Here is a 20,647-nt window from a genome sequence, read left to right on the forward strand (position 1 = left end):
AAAACAACTTGGACAGATGACAAGTGGAGAAAGAGGACAGAATATCCTACTGTAATTGCGGCAGTAAATGCCTCTGGTACTCATATTCCACCTATGATGGTGTTTCCTAGAGTACATTTCAAATCCCATATGTTGAAAAGAGCTCCTGTAGGCACAGTTGGAGGTGTCAATTCATCTGGCTGGTCTAATGAGTCACTTTTTTTGCAGTTCCTGGAGCATTTTAAATGTCCTGTATAACCATCCACACGTTAATATACCAGTGATTCAGTTTTGTCAAAACAATGGCATAACATTGGTTACTTTCCATCCTCACACAAGCCACAAGCATCAGCCGCTCGATAGGACTGTCTTTGGGCCATTGAAAACGTATTACAATACAGCTTGTAGTGAATGGATGATTATGCACCCAGGGCAGCCTATAAGTATCTACGACGTTGCAGAGTTAATAGGGAAAGCATTTCCAAAAGTTTTTTGTCCATCGAATATTCTTAAAGGATTTGAAGTATCGGGGCTTTATCCCCTTAATGAAGACATATTCCAAGAACACGAATTTCTCACCTCTTATGCTTCGGATCGTCCACTAGAAAACAACAATGGTGTTAATGCTCAATCTGAAAGTACCGAGAACTTTGATGTTCAATATAAAACTTTAAATGGTTCATGTGATGTTGTAGCCTGTTCAAGTGTTGCTTTAGCTAATCAGACCGAAACTGTTGTAGTATTCTAAATAACCGAAACCAAATTAATTCTCTTTCGACATATGTTGCTATTACTCCAAAAATGCTACGTCCATTTCCTAAAGCGCCTCCCCGAAAAGAAGTCAGTGGAGGAAAACCCCGAGGGAAATTTCGCATATTGACAGACACTCCCCAAAAATATGAAATGTCACAGTTAAAAAAAAGTAAAACCAACTACTCTTAAAAATACTAAAAGGCAAGTTTTTAGAGATTCTACTCAAAAGAGTTTATCAAAAAGAAGAAAAACTTTTACTTCTAAGGACACCAAGAAGGAATTATCATCAAGTTCAGAATCCGAAAATGAAAACTTATCCCTTAGCAGTGACGAAGAAAATTGGAAGGAGCATATTCAAAGAGAGGAAGAAGCAACACTGCTGGAGAACAAGCATGAAAATGATGATTTAAAAGCTGGCGACTTTGTATTGGTGAAAGTTCAGGGGAAAAAAGGTTCTGTTTTATTTAGCTGAAATAATACGCTGTGACGACGAAAACGAACTGAAATATTTACGTTGGTATAAAAACACCGATAAGTTCTTCAATGATGCAACTACAAGCTTTAATTTTCTCGAATAAGATGTAATTGCAAAATTACCCCCTACTATTTACGTTAGTGGAACAGCTCGTCAAGCTCAAATGTTGAGATTTGGAATAAGTTGTGGACAATATGACATTGAATGATCACAAATATGTTTAATTTTGCTTTTTTTCTTTATAAAAATAATTTTAAGAGTTTCGTTTGAATAAAATTTAGATCTGAAAGAAGCAGTTTATTTATGCTTGTCGAAAATGTTAACCCTATTTACTATTTTCATTTTTATGCATTTTAAGTTGTGATATAACTATATTTTTACATCGTTTTGGTAACTGAATTAATGTTTCAAGGTACAATACTAGGAAGTGCAAGGTACAAGACCAAATTGTACCTTGGTCCATTCTACACCAAATTAAAAATGATTAAATTTATGTCTTAAACATATTTCTTTAAACCTTTTAAATATATTGGTGCTTAAGAAACATATTGCTAATTTGCTATGTTAAATCCCAACTCAATATGTTTAATAGTAAAATAGTTACAGGTCATTAAAAAAAAGTGTCTCAAGGTACAACACTCTCCCCTACATTAAAAAAAATGTACAAAGATTGTATCAATATTTAAAGTCTTCAAATCTTGATAATGCATTTCCGAAAGCTTTTTAATTTGCAAACCTATTTTTAAAAATTCTAGCTACAAGTGCATCTGTTGAAAAAAGTTTTTCAGCAATGAAGCGGATTAAAACATGCCAAAGAAATACCCAATTGCAAGATCGAATGTTGTCACTTTCTTTAATTTCCATGGAGAGATGGTTTTTAAATGGATCAATGACAAAACCCTCTTTCTACGATTCTGTTATAAAACATTTTAGTACTTGGTTTACTTTTATCCGACAGGTATGGATTAGTCATACGATGATCCAGTACGCAAAATAATATAAAATACCTAAAGTAAGCAAAAACTTATATTTGCGAGGTTTAAAATAATTTTTTTTAATAAGATTTTTTACTTGGTTTTGGTAACAGTTTGGAAAAAATTACGCGTCGCCAATGTGTATAAGCATCTGAGTTCAAAATAAAATAAAAAATACCTTTAAAATTTTTATAGATGGTTTCAAATACTGCTTTTTGTCAATAAGTTCTCTTTCCTGCTCTTGGAACGACAACCTCCAATAGTGATCGCCTAACACAGTTCCGTTTTTTTGGGGTTTGGGCACAATGAAGAAGGTAGACTGAAAGAAAAAAATTGTTAGATTTAAATATTTACATGTTTATTATTCGATTCCTCGCGGTGGTTTGTTAGCACAAATGTTAGTTCATAGAATTGCTATGCTTTTTGAAACAAAAATTTGCTTTTAGTTATTACACCCATGAACTTTCTCTGAGTATTGAAGCTAATGTAGGGGAGAGTGTGGGAATATCGACCACTTAGGGGCTATTAAAAATTTCAAGTAGTAATCGTTGTAATAAGATGACCAACACTGGATATGTTTTTTTTTACTCTATCCATTATGAGTTTTTTCAATTGGTTTTGCAAACAAACACATATATTTTTTTAAAACGTACTTTTTTAGAAAGAGGAAAAAAGCGGGTTATTTCAACCGGTAGGATAATATCGAGCATGATGTAGTGCAAAATCCTAGGGGCGGGCATCAGGAGAGAGAATCATTCTCTCTCCTGGTGCCAATCATAATGTAGCTTCACCTTTTTTAAAAAATTTTAAACTGTTTGTCCTTGTGTAGTGTAGTGTAATGTACAATTTTATGTTTATGACATTCTCAACGTTTGTTGGATAGGCCAAAATTGACGAAATGCCCCTGAAGATGCCCTAGGGAGCGAAAGTACTCGGGCAAGATTTAATTAATAAACTGTGCTCGATATCTGTTATTTCATTTGATCAAAGTTCATTTATTCGAGCATTCAACCTTATATCAATAAAATTGTTAGCAGGACCCTGGTCTACCTGGCCTTTCGGCATACGACCGTTAGCTAGCCATTAACCCCTACACCATTTGAGGGTGGCGCGTTGCACGAAGCATCGCGGGGCTCCACTCTCCCCGTAGTACCTGTGTTGCGGTACGCACACCCGTCCGTTATCTCCCCCCCCCCCCCCGGGGCGGATAGGTGAACGCAGGTCAAGGCTCGACCTCACACGTTTGACAGGTAGCCGCCGAGGAGCTCTCCTCACCTTAATTCTGTGGACTGAGAGTAGACAGTAGAGTGGTCCCACGAGAGGATCGTCTCGGATACTAGGAGTGTAGACCGGTGACCATAACGCCTAAGCGCCCTGTGTGCGTTTCTACAAACCCGACACCTCGAACGGCGGCTCTCCATCTCTTTATTCCTTCCCATTAGTCGCCTCTTATGAGAGAGAGTGATAACTTGCTCCGGCTGTATTCTTGTCTTCGCGAGCCGGACGGAGAAACATTATTTTACATTGCAGAATTTCGTGCCCTCCAAGTACAAAAGACCTGGCAGGACCCTGGGCTACCTATCTCACGACATACGCCCTTAGTGAAACCTCTGCCCCTACGAGTCCGACACCAAAGTGAAGGTGCCACGCAGCGTGTTTAAGTCACACCGCGTGGGGGCTTCACCCTCCCCGTAGTACTTGTGTTGCGAGTACCTCACTTACCCGTTATTCCCACACCACGGGCTTATAGGCTCGGCAGGCGGAGGAATTTCCACCTCGCACGTAGACAGGTCGCCGCCGAGGATCTCTCCTCTACCACTCTTGGATCTCCCGGTGGGTACGTGCCGGGGCACCCACACCACGCCTGACACAAGGTCAGGAGAGGTATGTACGGGCTCAGCTCGTTCAACATCACCAGGCTGTTTTGGAATGAGAGTAGAGTGGTCCCACGAGAGTCTCGTCTCGGATACTAGGAGTGTAGACCGGTGACCGTGTCGCCGAAGCGACCGTGTGCGTTTCTACAAACCCGACACCTCAAGCGACGGCTCTCCACCTCCCAATTCCTACCCATTAGTCGCCTCTTACGACAGACAGGGCTTTCTGACCCCGGCCGTATTCTTATCTCCGCGAGACCGGACGGAGGAACATTATTTTACAGTGAGCATGTGTCACGAATATACGTCGATGCTTTTTTAGCGCTAGTACAGTCAGCATGGGCCCAAGTTGCACAAGAGCGGCACCGCCACGAAATGCCGTTATCATGTCCATTCTTTTGTCTTTTCAACTGGAGTTTTCCCGTCATTTGCAACTTTTCTTGTAATATTTTGTAATTTTTCTCCTTTTTTAAATTCCAAGTTCAGCTTTTAATGGAGTAGATATTAATATTTGCGAATGTTGTCTTTTTCGCTGTGAAGTTCGAAGTTAAAAGACTAGAACTGGACAGAAATCTCGGAATGGCCTATTTTCCGTTTTTTCCCTAATTTTTATAGTTTTATCATCATCGTCTCTTAAGTTGTCTTCAGCAACTTTTTCCAAACTAAATTCAGAATCGGACGAATTTGATAAGAATCTATTACGTAAGATGTTCAATCTTTCTGAAATGATTTTACTTGCCCCAGGTTCCGGAGAACTAGTCTTATGACTTGATCCTGGTTCTAGAGAAGGAGCCTTCTGGGTTCTATTGCTTGTGAAATATCATGGGGTGTTTTCCTAGAAAATAGTAAATTTTCTGGAGCCATTGTATTAAACCTATCTTCATTATTTTTGTTGATTGGAAGAAAATATTCCTCATAAAACGCATCACGATGATGGGAAATATTCCGGTAGTTTTGAATCCATTTAAAGCCTTCAATACCGAGGTAACATTATTGTAAGCTTTTCCAAAAAGTTCGAATAGATCACTATCGTTAATTTTTTCATAATTTCTACTCTTCATTTACTTATCACATTCTTGATGATAACCAATTTTTAAATGTCTTAAAAAAAGTTACATCCAGAGGATGCGTTCAACGGGATGTGTGGCGGGAGTGATAATAAACGTATGTCAGAATTTCAACAAAAATTGTACGAAGTTAAAGAGGAATGAGTGGAATGATTATCAAGTATTAGAAGAATAGGTTGCTCTGGAGTAGCGCCAGCAAATTTTGCGAAGTGTTGCAACCATTCGGTAAACAGCTCTTGTGTAATCCATCCAGATTTCGAATATTTATATATCGCGCCTGCGGGACCATTTTTTTTCAAATGATCTTTGATCCTCAGTCTTTTAAAAATAAATAGGCGGGATATATTGCCCTGATGCACTAAAGCAGCTTACTACGGTAGTATTTGTCCCCTTTCTCCGCTTGTTATCGCACAAACTTGCTTTTCCTCTTTTTTGCCAACATTCGACCCGGATTATGAACATTAGAAATATCGGTTTCGTCCACAGTGTATACGCGATGAACTTCAAAATGGTATTTTTCAAATAGCAACTCTAGATTATTAAAAAATATGTCCATTTCACCTTAGTTGAATTCGGTAACTCTGCGAATGTTAGTGGCTTCCTTCTGGTTTTCGAAAACTTAGTTGCGGATAACGTCGCATAAAAGAATAGAGCCAATCCTTACCACACATTCCTTTAGTTGTATTAACAGTATATGGAATTTTATTTTTCTCTGCATACTTGAACATCAAAGTGCGTATACTTTGAGCAGTCAATCCACAAAATAATTGGGACAGTGTTAATACCGCATGAACAATTTGTCTTTTCTGATCTTCGGGAAAAACAGACAGTTTTCTTCCCAACGTAAGTTTGTTTGGTTGAAATCTACCTCTAAGCCTATCCTGGAGTGTGCCATACGGGACTTTAAATGTTTTAGAAGCACTCCTAATTGACAATTTTTGTTCTGTCACGTCCCTTATCGCTCTTTTCGTAAAATTCTCCGTCCATGAAGCACATCCTGTTTTTCTAATGTATGTTCGCGGCATCTGAAATGAAATGTTATCTAGTATTAGTTTAAAGTATAATATTGATCCCTGCAGGGTAATCGACCAGCATGATCGATTTTACCCGAGACAGTACACTTAATACATTTTTTTTAAACTAAAAATGTAGATTAAACATACGTAAGATTGCATACAAATTATGGTAAAATATTATCATCTGAATCCATGAAACGTAAAATTCATTATATTTAGAAAACACAACAGTATTCTTACCTTAATAATAGCAACGCATTTTTAATAAAGAAAATAGATATACAAGTGAGACTGATAACGTGCACCCAGGATGAATGGTGCTATTAGGTATAGGACAGTATGGGCAGAGAAAAACCGAACACAGAGAAGCGACAGTCCTTTGAAGTTACGTGGCCAAGCCGTAAATGACAGCTAACAACCAGAAAATTACATATCACACAATATAAATTCTTAAGAGCGTAGGCGCAAAATTTCGGGCCAATGTTTTTTAAATGCATTAATTTTTTTTTGAATCCTGAAAAAACTAATAAGTATTTTTGAAAAATTTAAACGCAGAATGAAAGACTACATTATTACTGAGGGCAGAAAGTCCTTGAAAACTTCTATAATGTTTATTTTAATAAGTTACAGGGGTGAAAAAAAAGAGAAAATTTAGTGTGATTTTTAATTTAAAATATCTCATTCAAAAAACTTTTTGTTTATTCTAAGGGACTTTCGGCCCTCGGTAATAATGTAATCTTTCATTATGTGTTTAAATTTTTCAAAAATATTTGTTAGTTTTCTCAGGATTCGAAAAAAATGATTGTATTTAAAAAGCATTGGCCCGAAATTTTGCGCCTACGCTCTTAAGCGAAACAAAGAAATTACTAAAAATCTTAAAATTACAACAGAACAAGACTTCAAAATTGCAAAAACATGGTTGCAAATAAACAAACTTACATTAAATTATGAAAAAATTAAATAGGTACTCATCTACTTTTTGCTATATACAAAAGTTGTCTGCCAATTTTTAATTCGTTAAATATAAATAACAAAGATCTTTGAAGGTACTGCGTTATGCGCCAATGTTTTTCTTCTATTTCCTTTTACAATAACATTATCTTCAAAATGCAGTTCACAAATCCTATAATTATTATAAAGTGAATCCATTTTGAATAACAAATCTTCTCGTCTGCAAGCTTCTATCCACACTTTGGCACTACAAATTTTTAACAGAACAAATTTTAAACAAAGAACTTTTTCTGTATTTATAAATAATACTTTATTACTTACAACTATAAGAGTATTAGTATATTCTAAGTATATTGTAAGTAATGAAATATTTAACTTTTGTCAGTATCTAATCTTAATAAATTTACAGTTTTCTCCTGACTAAGTCACAAAAATATCACTAAATATTGAGATATGCAACAAATAAAGTTTTAATATTTTTTATTTGTAATTCCCATTTAAAACTCCTAAATATTTTATGTACTTCGATCCATATATTTGATCTTTTTTATTTATATTTAACGAATTAAAAATTGACAGACAACTTTTGTATATAGCAAAAAGTAGATGAGTACCTATTTAGTTTTTTCATAATTTAATGTAAGTTTGTTTATTTGCAACCATGTTTTTGCAATTTTGAAGTCTTGTTCTGTTGTAATTTTAAGATTTTCGCAATTATCGGTCTAATTATGTTTCCAACAATTTTTATTTTGAGCATTTTAGTAATTTCTTTGTTTCGTTTAAGAGCGTAGGCGCAAAATGTCGGGCCAATGCTTTTTAACATTTTTTTGGAATCCTGAGAAAACTAACAAATATTTTTGAAAAATTTAAACACAGAATGAAAGATTACATTATTACGGAGGGCCGAAAGTCCCTTAGAAAAAACAAAAAGTTTTTTTGAATGAGATATTTGAAATTAAAAATCACACTAAATTTTCTCTTTTTTTTTCACCCCTGTAACTTATTAAAATAAACATTATAGAAGTTTTCGGGGACTTTTGGCTCTCAGTAATAATGTGGTCTTTCATTCTGCGTTTAAATTTTTCAAAAACACTTATTAGTTTTTTCAGGATTCGAAAAAAATGAATACATTTAAAAAACATTTGCCCGAAATTTTGCGCCTACGCTCCTAAATCAAATATTCTCGTGTATAAAACCCTCTATATATTTTTATTTCCTAAAAATACTATATTCGTATTGTTGTCTTCGAGCGCGCTGACACCCGGCCACCATCTGTTGATTTTTTGACCTGAGCCTTCGGAGACTTGCGTCTTTCAATAAAAGAAATAGCACTGACACCAAATTTAATGTTTTCATTTTGAACTATCCCTTGGCAGACCAAAGTTTATTTTTTATAGCTCGGACAGACACGTCGGCGTCGGCTTACTGTTCGAAAGTCAAACCAATACTATTATGTAATAACTAATAATAATTACAAAGCAATAGTAATTACCTGTTATTATTCTTAGGAAATCTAAATAAACCTTTTCCTGTCACAGATGAACATCCGCGAATCGCACGAATATATCCAGACATTTTAAATATACATTAAACTTTTAACTATAAACTATAACTATAAACTTATATATTTAACTATAACTATAAACTATAACTATAACCTTTTAACTATAAATAAATTATATAAATGGTCAAATGCACTTGTTGTGTCGAGTATTTACCATAGACGCCTACGGACTATCGAAAACAACCAGAATTAAAGAATAAGCACGTGTTTTTGACAGTTAAACAACCAGAATCGGGCATGCGTATACAAAAATGGTACACGCTTTTGGACCGCCGTGTCGCTTCTATGTGTGTTTGGTTATTCTATGGTATGGGTACATTCATGACCATCTCTCGGCCGATCGGTACATTTCGCTCGTATGGCGCCAAGTTTATAAGATTTGAAACAGGTCGATTTTGCACGGCAATCGATATTCCCCACTCTCCTCTAAATGTGTTAATAACAAAGAGTTACTACAATTATTACGAGAAGTATCATGCAAAAAAAGTTCACATTTAAAGTATGTGCTCTTTCCTACAAACAAACTGTAAATGAATAATGACAATGAACTGATTCATTTTCATTTTTGTGTAGTGTATTAGCACTAAAAACAAGTATTGACGAATGTCTCTTGCAATCATTTTAAATCAACAAAATTTGAATAAAACGATTTAATTAAATATCCAGTACTCTTCTATTGTCAAGTTGCGGACAAAGCTAAAAAGTTCATCAATAGAATTTAAAATGTATATTTGACAAGAACCAATAGATATAACTGAAAAATACGAATAGAGATGGAAAAACCCGTGCTAAATTTTAAATTCGTTGATTAAAATATAGTACATGCACCAATATTGATTGACAGGGTATCAAATTAACCAGAACCTTGAATGCTGTGTTGTGACATCGTGATAAAATTATGGAGGGTGAGTGGAAAGTTCTAAATCATAAGAATTCATCAACAGAAGTATTTAATTTTTAATAATTTCTTTATATAAATAAATTGATGAAGTTAAAAACTCATTATCTTTGTGTTAAGTGGTATGGTGCTGGGCACGGTGTTAATAAAAAAATCAACAAAACTAGTGACATTATCATCTTCAGAATTCTGGGTTTGTTGAGAATATTTCAAAGAGTACTTACTATAGGTTAGAAAAATCAGGATTGACTGTGTCAAGTCTAATAAGTACAGGTTCGACCCAGTATAATGTTTTTAGTTCTGCATCCATCTTCCACTTATATATTCGAATGTTAGTTTATCATAAAGGAGTGTTTATCTGTGTAAGTTAGTGTTTATCTTTACATGGTATCCCAAAAACGACAGGGTTATATATCTTCTTTATTAGGAAAAATTTTAAATAACTTTATTAGAACTTTTGATAGATATATTATAGAAGGGTTTAGTGGCGTACAAGAAATTTTTTTAGGGGTGCTCACTACAGAAATATGATACCAACTTATGTTTTTTTGTAATATGGAACTCCCTATATATTTTGACATTTTTCGTTTACATTTTTAATTCTCTTTCACCTAATATAACATATTATATATCTACTTTCGGTCGTTGGAGGTACTCTGCAAATAAAATGTTTAGAGTTGACCTCATGTTAAAGACACTTAAAAATAAAACAGTCAGTAGCATATTATAGCATTTTATTATGAGAATACTAATCCCTGACAATTTTGTTTAGCAAAAATGAAATCGGTACATACCTAACTTAAAAATAATGAATTATTGTCAACAAAAACATAAATTTTGAAAACTATGAAAAATGCGATATGCATTTGGCATATCTTGAATGTCAAAAGAATGTTATTGTCGCATCTAAATTATATTTTCAACGATATCCAGAGAGAAGGCAACCAGACAAGAGAATTTTTAAAAAGCTTGACTCAAATTTATTACGGTATGGATGTTTCGTAAAACCATGGCGTCGGTATAAAAAAAATAATGAAGCGAGAGTTATAAAATACGTTAGGTTTTACACAAGCCTACCATAAAATTTCCTTACGCCAAATTGAGAAGTCAAGAAGAATGACAAGTACTGGGGCAATTTTAAGGAAACATAAATTTAGACCGTATCGTACATCTGTCTCATGAATGACTCAAATCCCCACTTAGTTCAGGGGATCAGGCGGCAAGGAAGATTCGGTTATAATGTAAGTTGTTTTGTCACGCAGAGTAAATTAGTTTATCATGTATATATAAACTAACTGCTGCCAGATATGTTGATATCTTAGAAACGAATTTAAATGACATTTATGATGAGGATATTTTGGTTTCAACAAGATGAAGCACCTGCCCATAATGCTGAATTCATTGAAAATTATTTAAATGAAAAATTTCATAATCGGTGGATTGGAACCTATGGTCCTGTTAGGTGGCCTCTCGTTCACCAGAACTAAATCCTCCTGATTTTTTATTTAGTGATTTTTAAAAGACAATATTTATAAAACTAACTGTTTGAAAAAGTGTCAAGACTGATTTAAATATTTTATTTTTATTATTCAGAATATGACCTTATTTAGCTTTAAATATTTTATTTAATCATAATATAATATGGCTTTAGTTCATCTTTTAAATTCTCGAACTCAAATTGGCTGATTAATTATTGTCAAGTTCTGAGAATTCACTTGTCTGAAAAACAACATGTTTTTGGGAAACATTTATCAACCCAAGCACTTCGAGTCCTTAAGGAAACGTATCCGTTCTTTGTATAGAAAGTTTAAAATGTCATTTTAAGCTTAATTTACTGCTATTCACGGAGGTTCTAAGAACAGAAGAACCACCCCAATGGATTCGCGTATATACATACGTATTTTGTTTCGTATGATCGGCCACTCTACAACAACCTCTCATCGTGAACACAAGCAAGCAAACCAGCATCGGGTGTGCATCCCATTTTTACCCTCAGACCTTAGACTCCGAGCGAGGCCCAACCACAGACAAAAGGTAAGTGAATCTCATATAGAATTGACAATAAGATATTAAACCTGCCAATTGTTATTTGAATTACATTTTATTTTACATATCCATTTACAAACATTTGCTATTTGTTCGCTAATTTATTCACAAATTATTGCATTTTATCTTTATAATTATTTATCTAATATCATTTAACCAGCGACCGCTTAAGTTTTATACAAAACACTAATTACAAAGCATCCATTAAGCATTTAAAAAAATAAAGCTAGTGCATATACTCAATTGTGTAAGATCTATAAGAAAAAGGTGTCAATTATTACTAAAAAAACATTTCATATTACTAAAAAACGCATTTCGAAGATTTATTATAATTTTCATATTTTTATAAATTTTTTTCTGTTGTTTATTATTGTTGTTTTTATGTTTATAATAATATTAATATTTTTGTAAAATTAATTCTGGTTGTTAGGTAGGTTTTTGTTGTTGGTAAATGTGTTATTCATAATTTTTAAGTTGATTAATTTTATTTCTAGTAAATAAAACTGTTTATGATTAATATCTGCATAATAAACTGTCAGAATGCGTTTTGTTTTTAAGTGTCTATAACATTATGTCTAACACGATGTATAAAAATTTTATTTGCAGAGTAGATCAAAAAAAAGATATATAATATGTCATATTTTTGTACGCCACTGAACCCTTCTATAATATATCAAAAGTTCTAATAAAGTTTTTTTAATTTTTCCTAATAAAGAAGATATTGTTACGATAATTATCATGGCCTGAAATAACTAAATATTATGACTAATTCTGTTTTGTTGTAGAAATTTCGACGACGGATGTAGATGAATCATCCGATTCAGGTAATGCCTACCTGACACACGATGGGTCCCCCTTTGTTATAAAAAACAACGATTCGAACCTTCTGGACACGAGCCGATGTATATACCAGTTTTGAGAGACCATTTCGCCGCTCTGTCTAGTCGAGAGGGCCGCCGACTTTTCGAGTCTAACGGTACTGAGTATATAACAGGACATTTTATTTGGAAGAAGTCAGTTGATTTTGAAGACGCGCTCGCGGTTTTAATTGTTACGCTCGGCTATATAAATTATGTATTATTCTTTAAATAAATTAATATAAATTATTGTGCTTTTTAATGAATTAAGATAAGAACAAGACATTATAAATTAAAGAATTCACAACAAAATATAAATAATTATAAATAAATAAAAGACGTAACAATATATATACCCCTATTTTTTTTCGACATTTTTCAATAATCGCCTTGTATCTCGCTAATGTTAAGAGCTATTGATGAATTGATTGGACCATCGTTACTTTAACGAAAAAAGAAGTCATGACATATCAACTACTTTTTTTCTATCTCATTTAGTTTTCGGTGTACCTTGCAAAATATACCAATTTGGGACACCCTGTACAAGTCATAATTGCCCTGAATCCGCATCCTCTTTAAGTCGTTTTCTCTGTAAGAATTGTGTTTTGATCATAGAATGGAATAATATTTACATTAAAAAAAAAGGTAATTGGTATCCAAGTTTGTATGATTAGGAATTGCTAAATTCAACCGATAGCTCGTGAAGTGGAAATCATGAGATTGTCCGCAGGAGAATTAAGGTTCATTATGGAGAGAGCTTCCGAGTAAGCTGGTAGATCTGGCATTCTTTCGCCAGTACTTAAGGCTTTGGGCCCTTTGTACCAACAATTTCTAGTTTAGTCCATATGAACATGCAATCCACATGATAAGCAATGTGATATGAAGAAGTATTTCCCAACATTTATTGTTTATCTAAACTCTATTTCACGTTAAGAACGAAACGTATGGCTTATTCAGATCAATGTTGCCAAAACTATCAGGCACGTGTTGCTACTAGACTGCCAATATACGAGTCATTCTAATCAGAGCCGTATTTAGCTCTGTGTGGATGTAGTTAACTTAATTTCACTAATAAGCGGATACGTATAGTTAAATACAGAATAATGCATTATAAATAGTTGTTTCTTTAATAGACAGATAAAGGTATGTAATTATTATAGGTGATAAAAATAGTTAAATTTTACTGTTGTTTAACATTACGTGTTTATTAACGCTTTAGATAAGATTTAAATAACATATACAAAAACAAGTGCAACTTTAATTTTATTTGCATGTAAATAATTACAACAATTACTAACATAAAAATGTTTTCTTTTATATAACATGCATTCCCCTTAAAATTTTTCGCACTATTACCTAATTTTCTGAAGAGAAGAGAAGTACATCCATCGGAGAAAAAAGCGAACTTATGAAAATAGAATATTGGAAGAACTTGAGGCATTAAAAAAGGAAAATCAACCAAAAAAATTCTATAAAAATCTAAATAAAGCAAGAAAAGAATTTAAACCAAGGATCGGACTATGTAAGGATAAGGAGGGGCATATACTCAATACAAAAGAAGAAGTATTGAAAAGGTGGGTGGAACACTATAAAAAACTGCTTACTATCGAAGTAGAAGATACAAATCAACCACCCACAGGAGCAAACAACAATACACCATTGGAGCCTCCATCAATTCAGGAAGTACGGGATGCAATAGAACACCTAAAAAATAATAAATCTCCAGGAAGTGATGGTATACCCGCGGAACTTATTAAATGTGGAGGTGCTACTCTGGCTAATCATATATATAAAATTATACTGAGAGCCTGGAATGAGGAACAAATCCCAGAAGAGTGGTGTATTGGGATCGTTTGCCCGCTACACAAAAAGGCCGATGAATTAGAATGTAGAAACTATAGGGGAATAACCCTCCTTAATACAGCATACAAAATATTTTCGAGGATTTTATATGGTCGCCTGAGTGAATATTCAGAGGAGCTTCTTGGCGAATATCAAAGTGGTTTTAGGCCTGGTCGATCAACAACAGACCAGATCTTTGTGCTAAGGCAAATACTGGAAAAAACCAATGAATTCAATATCGACACACACCATCTTTTCGTAGATTTTAAATCGGCCTATGATAGTGTCCTAAGAAATAAATTGTATGAAGCCATGGATGAATTCCACATCCCCGATAAACTGATAAGATTGGTTAAGGCTACAATGCGTAAAGTTGTTTGCAAAGTCGAAATACAGGGCGAACAATCACAGGCATTTGAACCGCATGTTGTGCTGCGACAGGGAGATGCGCTGGCGTGTCTCCTTTTTAACATAGCTTTGGAAAAGGCGGTCAGGGATGCCCAAATAGACAGCAGAGGAAACATTTTTAATAAATCATCCCAAATTTTGGCATATGCAAATGATGTTGATCTAGTTGCCCGCACAACACGTAAGCTAGAAGAAATGTATACCACCTTGTCAAACGCCTCAAAAAATATGGGCCTGCAAGTAAATGAAAATAAAACTAAGATAATGGCATCAACACCCAACAATAGAGCCAGAAACATCGGCCACCAATTCACGGTTGATAATTCTACCTTTGAAGTGGTGGACAAATTCACATACTTAGGCTCCCTGATCACCAAGGAGAACGTCATGACGGAAGAAATCAAGCGAAGAATAATCCTAGCAAACAAATGCTATTTTGAACTGAGTAGACATATGAGAAGCAGAAACTTAAGCCAAAAAACAAAAATAACAATATACAAAACCCTTATACAACCAGTGTTGACATATGGGTCGGAGACATGGACCATTTCCAAGGCAGATGAAAATCTCCTGCTTATATTTGAACGAAGGATCCTGAGAAGAATATTTGGTGGCATCTGTGAAAATGGTGTTTGGAGAAGGAGGTACAACTACGAGATATATCACAGATATAAACATATATTTGGTGGTAAAGATGTAGTATCCTTTATAAAAATAGGAAGACTAAGATGGGCAGGACATCTGACAAGATCACAGCAGAACAACCCTCCTAGAAGAATCTTTATGTCACAACCTGTGGGAAGTAGAAGTAGGGGTAGACCAAAACTCAGATAGAGGGATGGTGTAGATGAGGATGGCAGACAAATAGGCGCAGCAAACTGGCAACAGTTGGCAATGGATAGAACTGACTGGCGTAATAGACTTGGGAAGGTCGAGGCTCTTTTGTAGGGCTGTAGCACCAATAATGATGATGATTACCTAATTTTCACTTTTTGCCGGACTATCACTTACATACTTTTCGGATTTGGAACTTTATGTCCGCCGATTTTCACACTATCACATAATTTTATAAGACTTTAAAAAACGTCAACAGAGAACTTGGATGACACGGGACCATGAGAACATGTAGAGGCATTCGATGATGAGAACGGAGGCACCAGTTCTGAACTTTAATATTGTTTTTACTTTATAATGGTTTCTCTTGTATATTTTTTAATCTTCTAGCAGTAAAAATTATATTGTATTAAAATCCACAAGGAAATTAAATTCCTGCTGCTAGCTGTATACCATGTATCACAAAAAGAGGTTTAATTCTTTGTAAGTAGGTATATTTAAAAAATCCTTAGAAGGGCTACATTAAAATAAAAAACGTTTTCGGAATAATAATTCTGTCGTCAGGTTAAAAGCAGGTTAACATGCCTGAGCCAACAAAATATTAGGGTAAACCCCTTTACATAAGTTAAAGTTACCAAAAAATGTACATATTATTGTTAAAAGTGAAGGATGTTTAAGATTATATTAGATTTAACTTCAGGTAACATATAACCATGTCTCACGTGAGTAACAGCGTCCGGAGGGCACACCTCTTCAAAATGACTTCAGCTGGCAACGTTTTTTGCTTTACCGGACGAAACTAGATTCGACTATATTGGCCACATTATAAAAAGAGACGATGATAGTGCAAGAAAAAATGTCGGATGTGCAAAAGTAATCTATTTATTTATGTAAAAAGTGTAGAGTGCATTTACACCCCGAATGTTTCGAAAACTTTCATTTTAAAATTTAATTTACAGTTAAGATACAATATGTTCCTTTATTAAAAATTGTACTCGTAATCGGCCAAAGGTGCGTATACGCACTTGTTTTTTCTTTCATGAGAAAAAAAATTCTTTTTGGTTGTGAATTAGTCTTAATTTATGTGTTTTTAATCCAATCTAATAAATCAATTTTCAAATTTCTCTTTGTTTATTGTCTCGACCGGTAATGGGTTAAGAAAAAAATTAACTTTAATTTAATATAAAAACAACATGCATATACATCATGAGCAGCGTATTTTATTTAAAATTTTTTCAAAGAATTTTTGTCAAAAACTACTTACTATTGATTGAATTAAAAATATTTGCGGCCACTGTTTCACTGGCAACCTATTATTATCAATGTATTCTCCTAATTTTAAATGTATCTAAAAATATGAGTTTGATGAACTACGTCATGAACGTGATGATCCTGCAGTTGGATCTTGTACTATAAGAAATACGTAGCACTATCTAACAACGCTCCGTTCTTAACGAGAAACGCTCCATATGAGTATACATACCCTCCTCCTGGTATACGTCACTATATAATGACGAAGGAAACTGTGTTTATTGTTATTATAGTATTTGCGGGGTCTAGGTCTATAATTTACCTACAAACAAGTACAAAGAGATAAGAAAATTAATAAATGAAAACCTTTGGCGCAGAAACCTATATGTCTAAGAAACAAAACCGCTCCTAAGATGTGTGTAGTGTATAATGTGTTGAGTTCTTGACCGTACATGGACTAATCTAGTTAGAAAAAGAGTCCTGGTCGTCATAACAATATATTCTTACCTTTGTTGAAGTTGGATTTGGTCTGAACTGACCCTTAGGCCACTTATCTTGCGAAAATCTAAAACATGGTACCAAGTCTATGTCTAAAACGACATTATCGTTTCCTACTCGTCCATTTACTTTCAGTGTAAACGCTGGACCTGATTTGATTACTTTCGCCTAAAAATATAAATTATTGACGTTTAATAAAAAGTTTGCAGACAGCAATTTCAAAACAGATTTCTCCAATAAATTAAATCTCACCCAAAAACTAAAGTACTTCTGAGTCAAAATCAATTAAAGGGCTTGATGAAAAACCGGCTTAAGATCAATTTTTCCAAAAATGAGATTTTCGCCGATTTTTACTCAAAAAAATACTCCGCTATTGATCACAAAAAGCGGCTAGGTGCTGCACATGACCGGTTTTTGCTCCCAACAGGTAGTGAGAGGGAACTCTACTTTTTGTGTGGTGTTGATACGAATATTAAACTTGTTAAAGATGAGTAGTTTTGAGAGTGTTTCTGGCAGCGAAAGTGATCCTTTTGCTGATAATAGTGATGATGATCCCGATTATGTAGTGGAAAGTGATACTGGCCAAAAAAATATAGGGAATAAGTGTTTTGGTTCTTTTTTGGATTTAGTTATTTATCTAAATGGCTTTTACAAAAGCAGAACCAGCTACTCCTACTTGTTTTGGAATCACAAGCAACAGACGTGAGTTCCAAAACAAGCATATTACTGCAGAAAGCGATTCCGATATTTTTTAACCGTTCATAACTTCTAAACGGCTGAACCGAATTTCTTGAATCAGGACTAACAATAGGTGGATATTTTACACTTAAATGATCTTTCAAATTAAAAAAACTAAACCAAAATCGGTTTATCCGTTTAGGAGCTACGATGACACAGACAGATACACACTGCGCACTTACACACATTAAAATAAATTATAACCACTCCGTTTTACATCGGGGGTTAAAAAAAAACAAAAACAGAAAAAAACGTTTTTCTTCAAACGTCAAATAATGATGACATTACTTATCTAACTTGATCCTGTCAAAGTTTGATGTCTCCGCCGGCAGCAGTTTTTTTTCCCATTTCTTTACGGCGGAGGGAAAAATGTTGTCATGGCAACAATATGAAACATGTCACAAAGCAACAATACAAATGTCATTAACAACAATTAAACATCATTTTTATTTATAGTAATATTAAAAGTACAATTAGTTAATGAGGCATTTTCAAAATTGAAACCGTGCAAAAATGTTACCGACTCTTGATACGCATTGATAATTGTTGATGATACTGATGGTCAAGAACAACTTTCAGCAATCATTCCAACGTGCTACTGCATCATTAGCCGCGGACTCAATTTCGTTTAGATTTTCCATTTTCGCACTAAATTTGCGCTTGCGGTTGCAACAACAATAAGCTGTCTTTAATAATTGCAAACAACTGTAACCAGGGAGACGCAAATCCCACCGACGACTTAATTATTTTAATTTCTAACATCTAGACGACTTTGATAGTTGTCACAGTTAATTTCGAGTAAAAATAGCGTATGAATTGTACTATTTATGGTTGAAAATTGCTACGTTTGAAGAAAAAATAGTATACTTTATTCGGCAAAGAAGCGACTTTTCTTGACTTGCCCTCTATTACGCGCCTCACTTCGTTCGGCGCGTAATATCGGGCGCGTCAAGAAAAGTCATGCTTCTCCGCCTCATAAAGTAATATACTATTTTGTTCCCTGTCTGGTAGAAAAATAATTAATAATTTTACGACTACAGTTTTAGACGTATTTTTGGGTTTTACCTTGCTCTCTGTATATTTTGTTAAATTTTTTTTAGGTAATACCAAAAGTGATACATCCATAAGGTCAAAAAAAAAGCGTTTACCTTCAGGATGGAAACGAAACAGGCGATGCTGGCAAGGAATAGTAGTCAGCAGTACGTCACCTGGAGGTTCATCTTCTAAAGCTCTGGAGGGATTAGGAAATGCCAAAAGGTCTTAATCCCAATGAAAGAAAAATCTAAATCTGCAACCTCCACGTGGTAGAAAATGGGCAAAATCTATCTATAGATGGCCAATGCAGATAGGGACCGAGTGATTGCCGGTATAAGAAATCTCTCACTTACTGACCAACGGCTATGGGCGGATGAGTTGGTAAGTGATAGGGCACTCTTTTGTCCCCTAGTTGAGAAATCGACTCCAAAGTCGGATAACCCAAAGAAGTGGTCAACGGCAGAAGGATGTAGAAGGCAACGAGAAACCACTACATTAAAGATCTTTAAATAGATATCTCTTTTCAATTATCATAGCTATTATGAATGATAATTTCACAACCACTGATCATGGACATCCGATATCAAGATCCGTCAGGGGAGGCAATTCTCAGTTAGACCGCGGGGCCTCCCAGGTCGTCAACATGCGAAAACCCCGCGTCAGGCACAAAAATATAAACGAACTGCAGATAGGTACCTGGAATGTGAAGTCTATATATGAAGCAGGGGAGATCCACAATGTAATACATGAGATGAGGCGACTTAAAGTCAATATAATGGGACTAAGCGAGACCATATGGCTTAGATCTGGCGAAATAGAAGTCGACGGTGCCAAAATATACTACTCAGGAAATGAAAATATTCACCACTATAATGGCGTCGCGATAGTGGTTGATCGCAGTTTTTGCCAGGCTGTAACTTGTTTTGTTTCTATATCGGATAGAGTGTTAATGATCACAGCCCAAACAGCGCATAGAACTCTTAATATCTTACATGTGTACGCCCCCACTGCAGATAAAGATGAAAATGAAATAGAAGAGTTCTACAATGACATTAAAAAAGCACTAGACAGCACCAATAATAGACACATAACAATAACAATGGGGGATTTTAATGCCAAATTAGTAAAAGGTAAATTCCAAGACATTATTGGTGAATTCGGACTAGGAATAAGGAACGAAAGAGGGGAAAGAATGACGGAATTCTGTCAGGAGTTTGAAACGATAGCGACAAATACATTCTTTGAGTTACCACCACGTAGATTATATAGATGGAAATCACCTATGGATAGCAAAGAAAAAATTATCAAAAACCAGATAGATTATATCCTTATCAATAAGAGATACCGTAACTCCATCAAATCGGCAAAGACATAGCCAGGAACAGATGTGTCATCAGACCACAATCCAGTAATCGTAAAATTCGAAATCCACTTAAAGAAATTAAAAAATCAACAAAAGACACAACAAATAAGCACTCTGCTAAAACACCCGAATATAAAAGGAGAACTAACGTTGAAAATTAACAAGGAGTTAAGCAAAACAATAATCAATGATAATGAAGATTCCAACGAAAAATGGGAAACATT

At 34.6% G+C, this 20,647-nt stretch overlaps 1 protein-coding gene across 2 annotated transcripts in view; it reads right to left on the minus strand.

The window, feature by feature from the left end:
* The window catches only part of LOC140447388 (cyclic GMP-AMP synthase-like receptor), a 73,823-nt gene that overhangs the window by 30,868 nt on the left and 22,308 nt on the right, over nt 1-20,647 (minus strand). The window contains exons 5-7 of one of the 2 annotated variants that reach the window (XM_072540003.1): nt 17,297-17,455; nt 17,022-17,111; nt 2,360-2,500 (exon numbers count right to left, since the gene is read on the minus strand). In XM_072540003.1, coding sequence (XP_072396104.1) covers nt 2,360-2,500; nt 17,022-17,111; nt 17,297-17,455 — 390 coding nt within the window. The remainder of the gene's footprint in view (nt 1-2,359; nt 2,501-17,021; nt 17,112-17,296; nt 17,456-20,647) is intronic. The other variant, XM_072540004.1, reaches the window with a different exon arrangement.

This window comes from Diabrotica undecimpunctata, chromosome 8 (genome assembly GCF_040954645.1).
Source record: "Diabrotica undecimpunctata isolate CICGRU chromosome 8, icDiaUnde3, whole genome shotgun sequence".
Classification (NCBI taxonomy): Eukaryota; Metazoa; Arthropoda; class Insecta; order Coleoptera; family Chrysomelidae; genus Diabrotica; species Diabrotica undecimpunctata.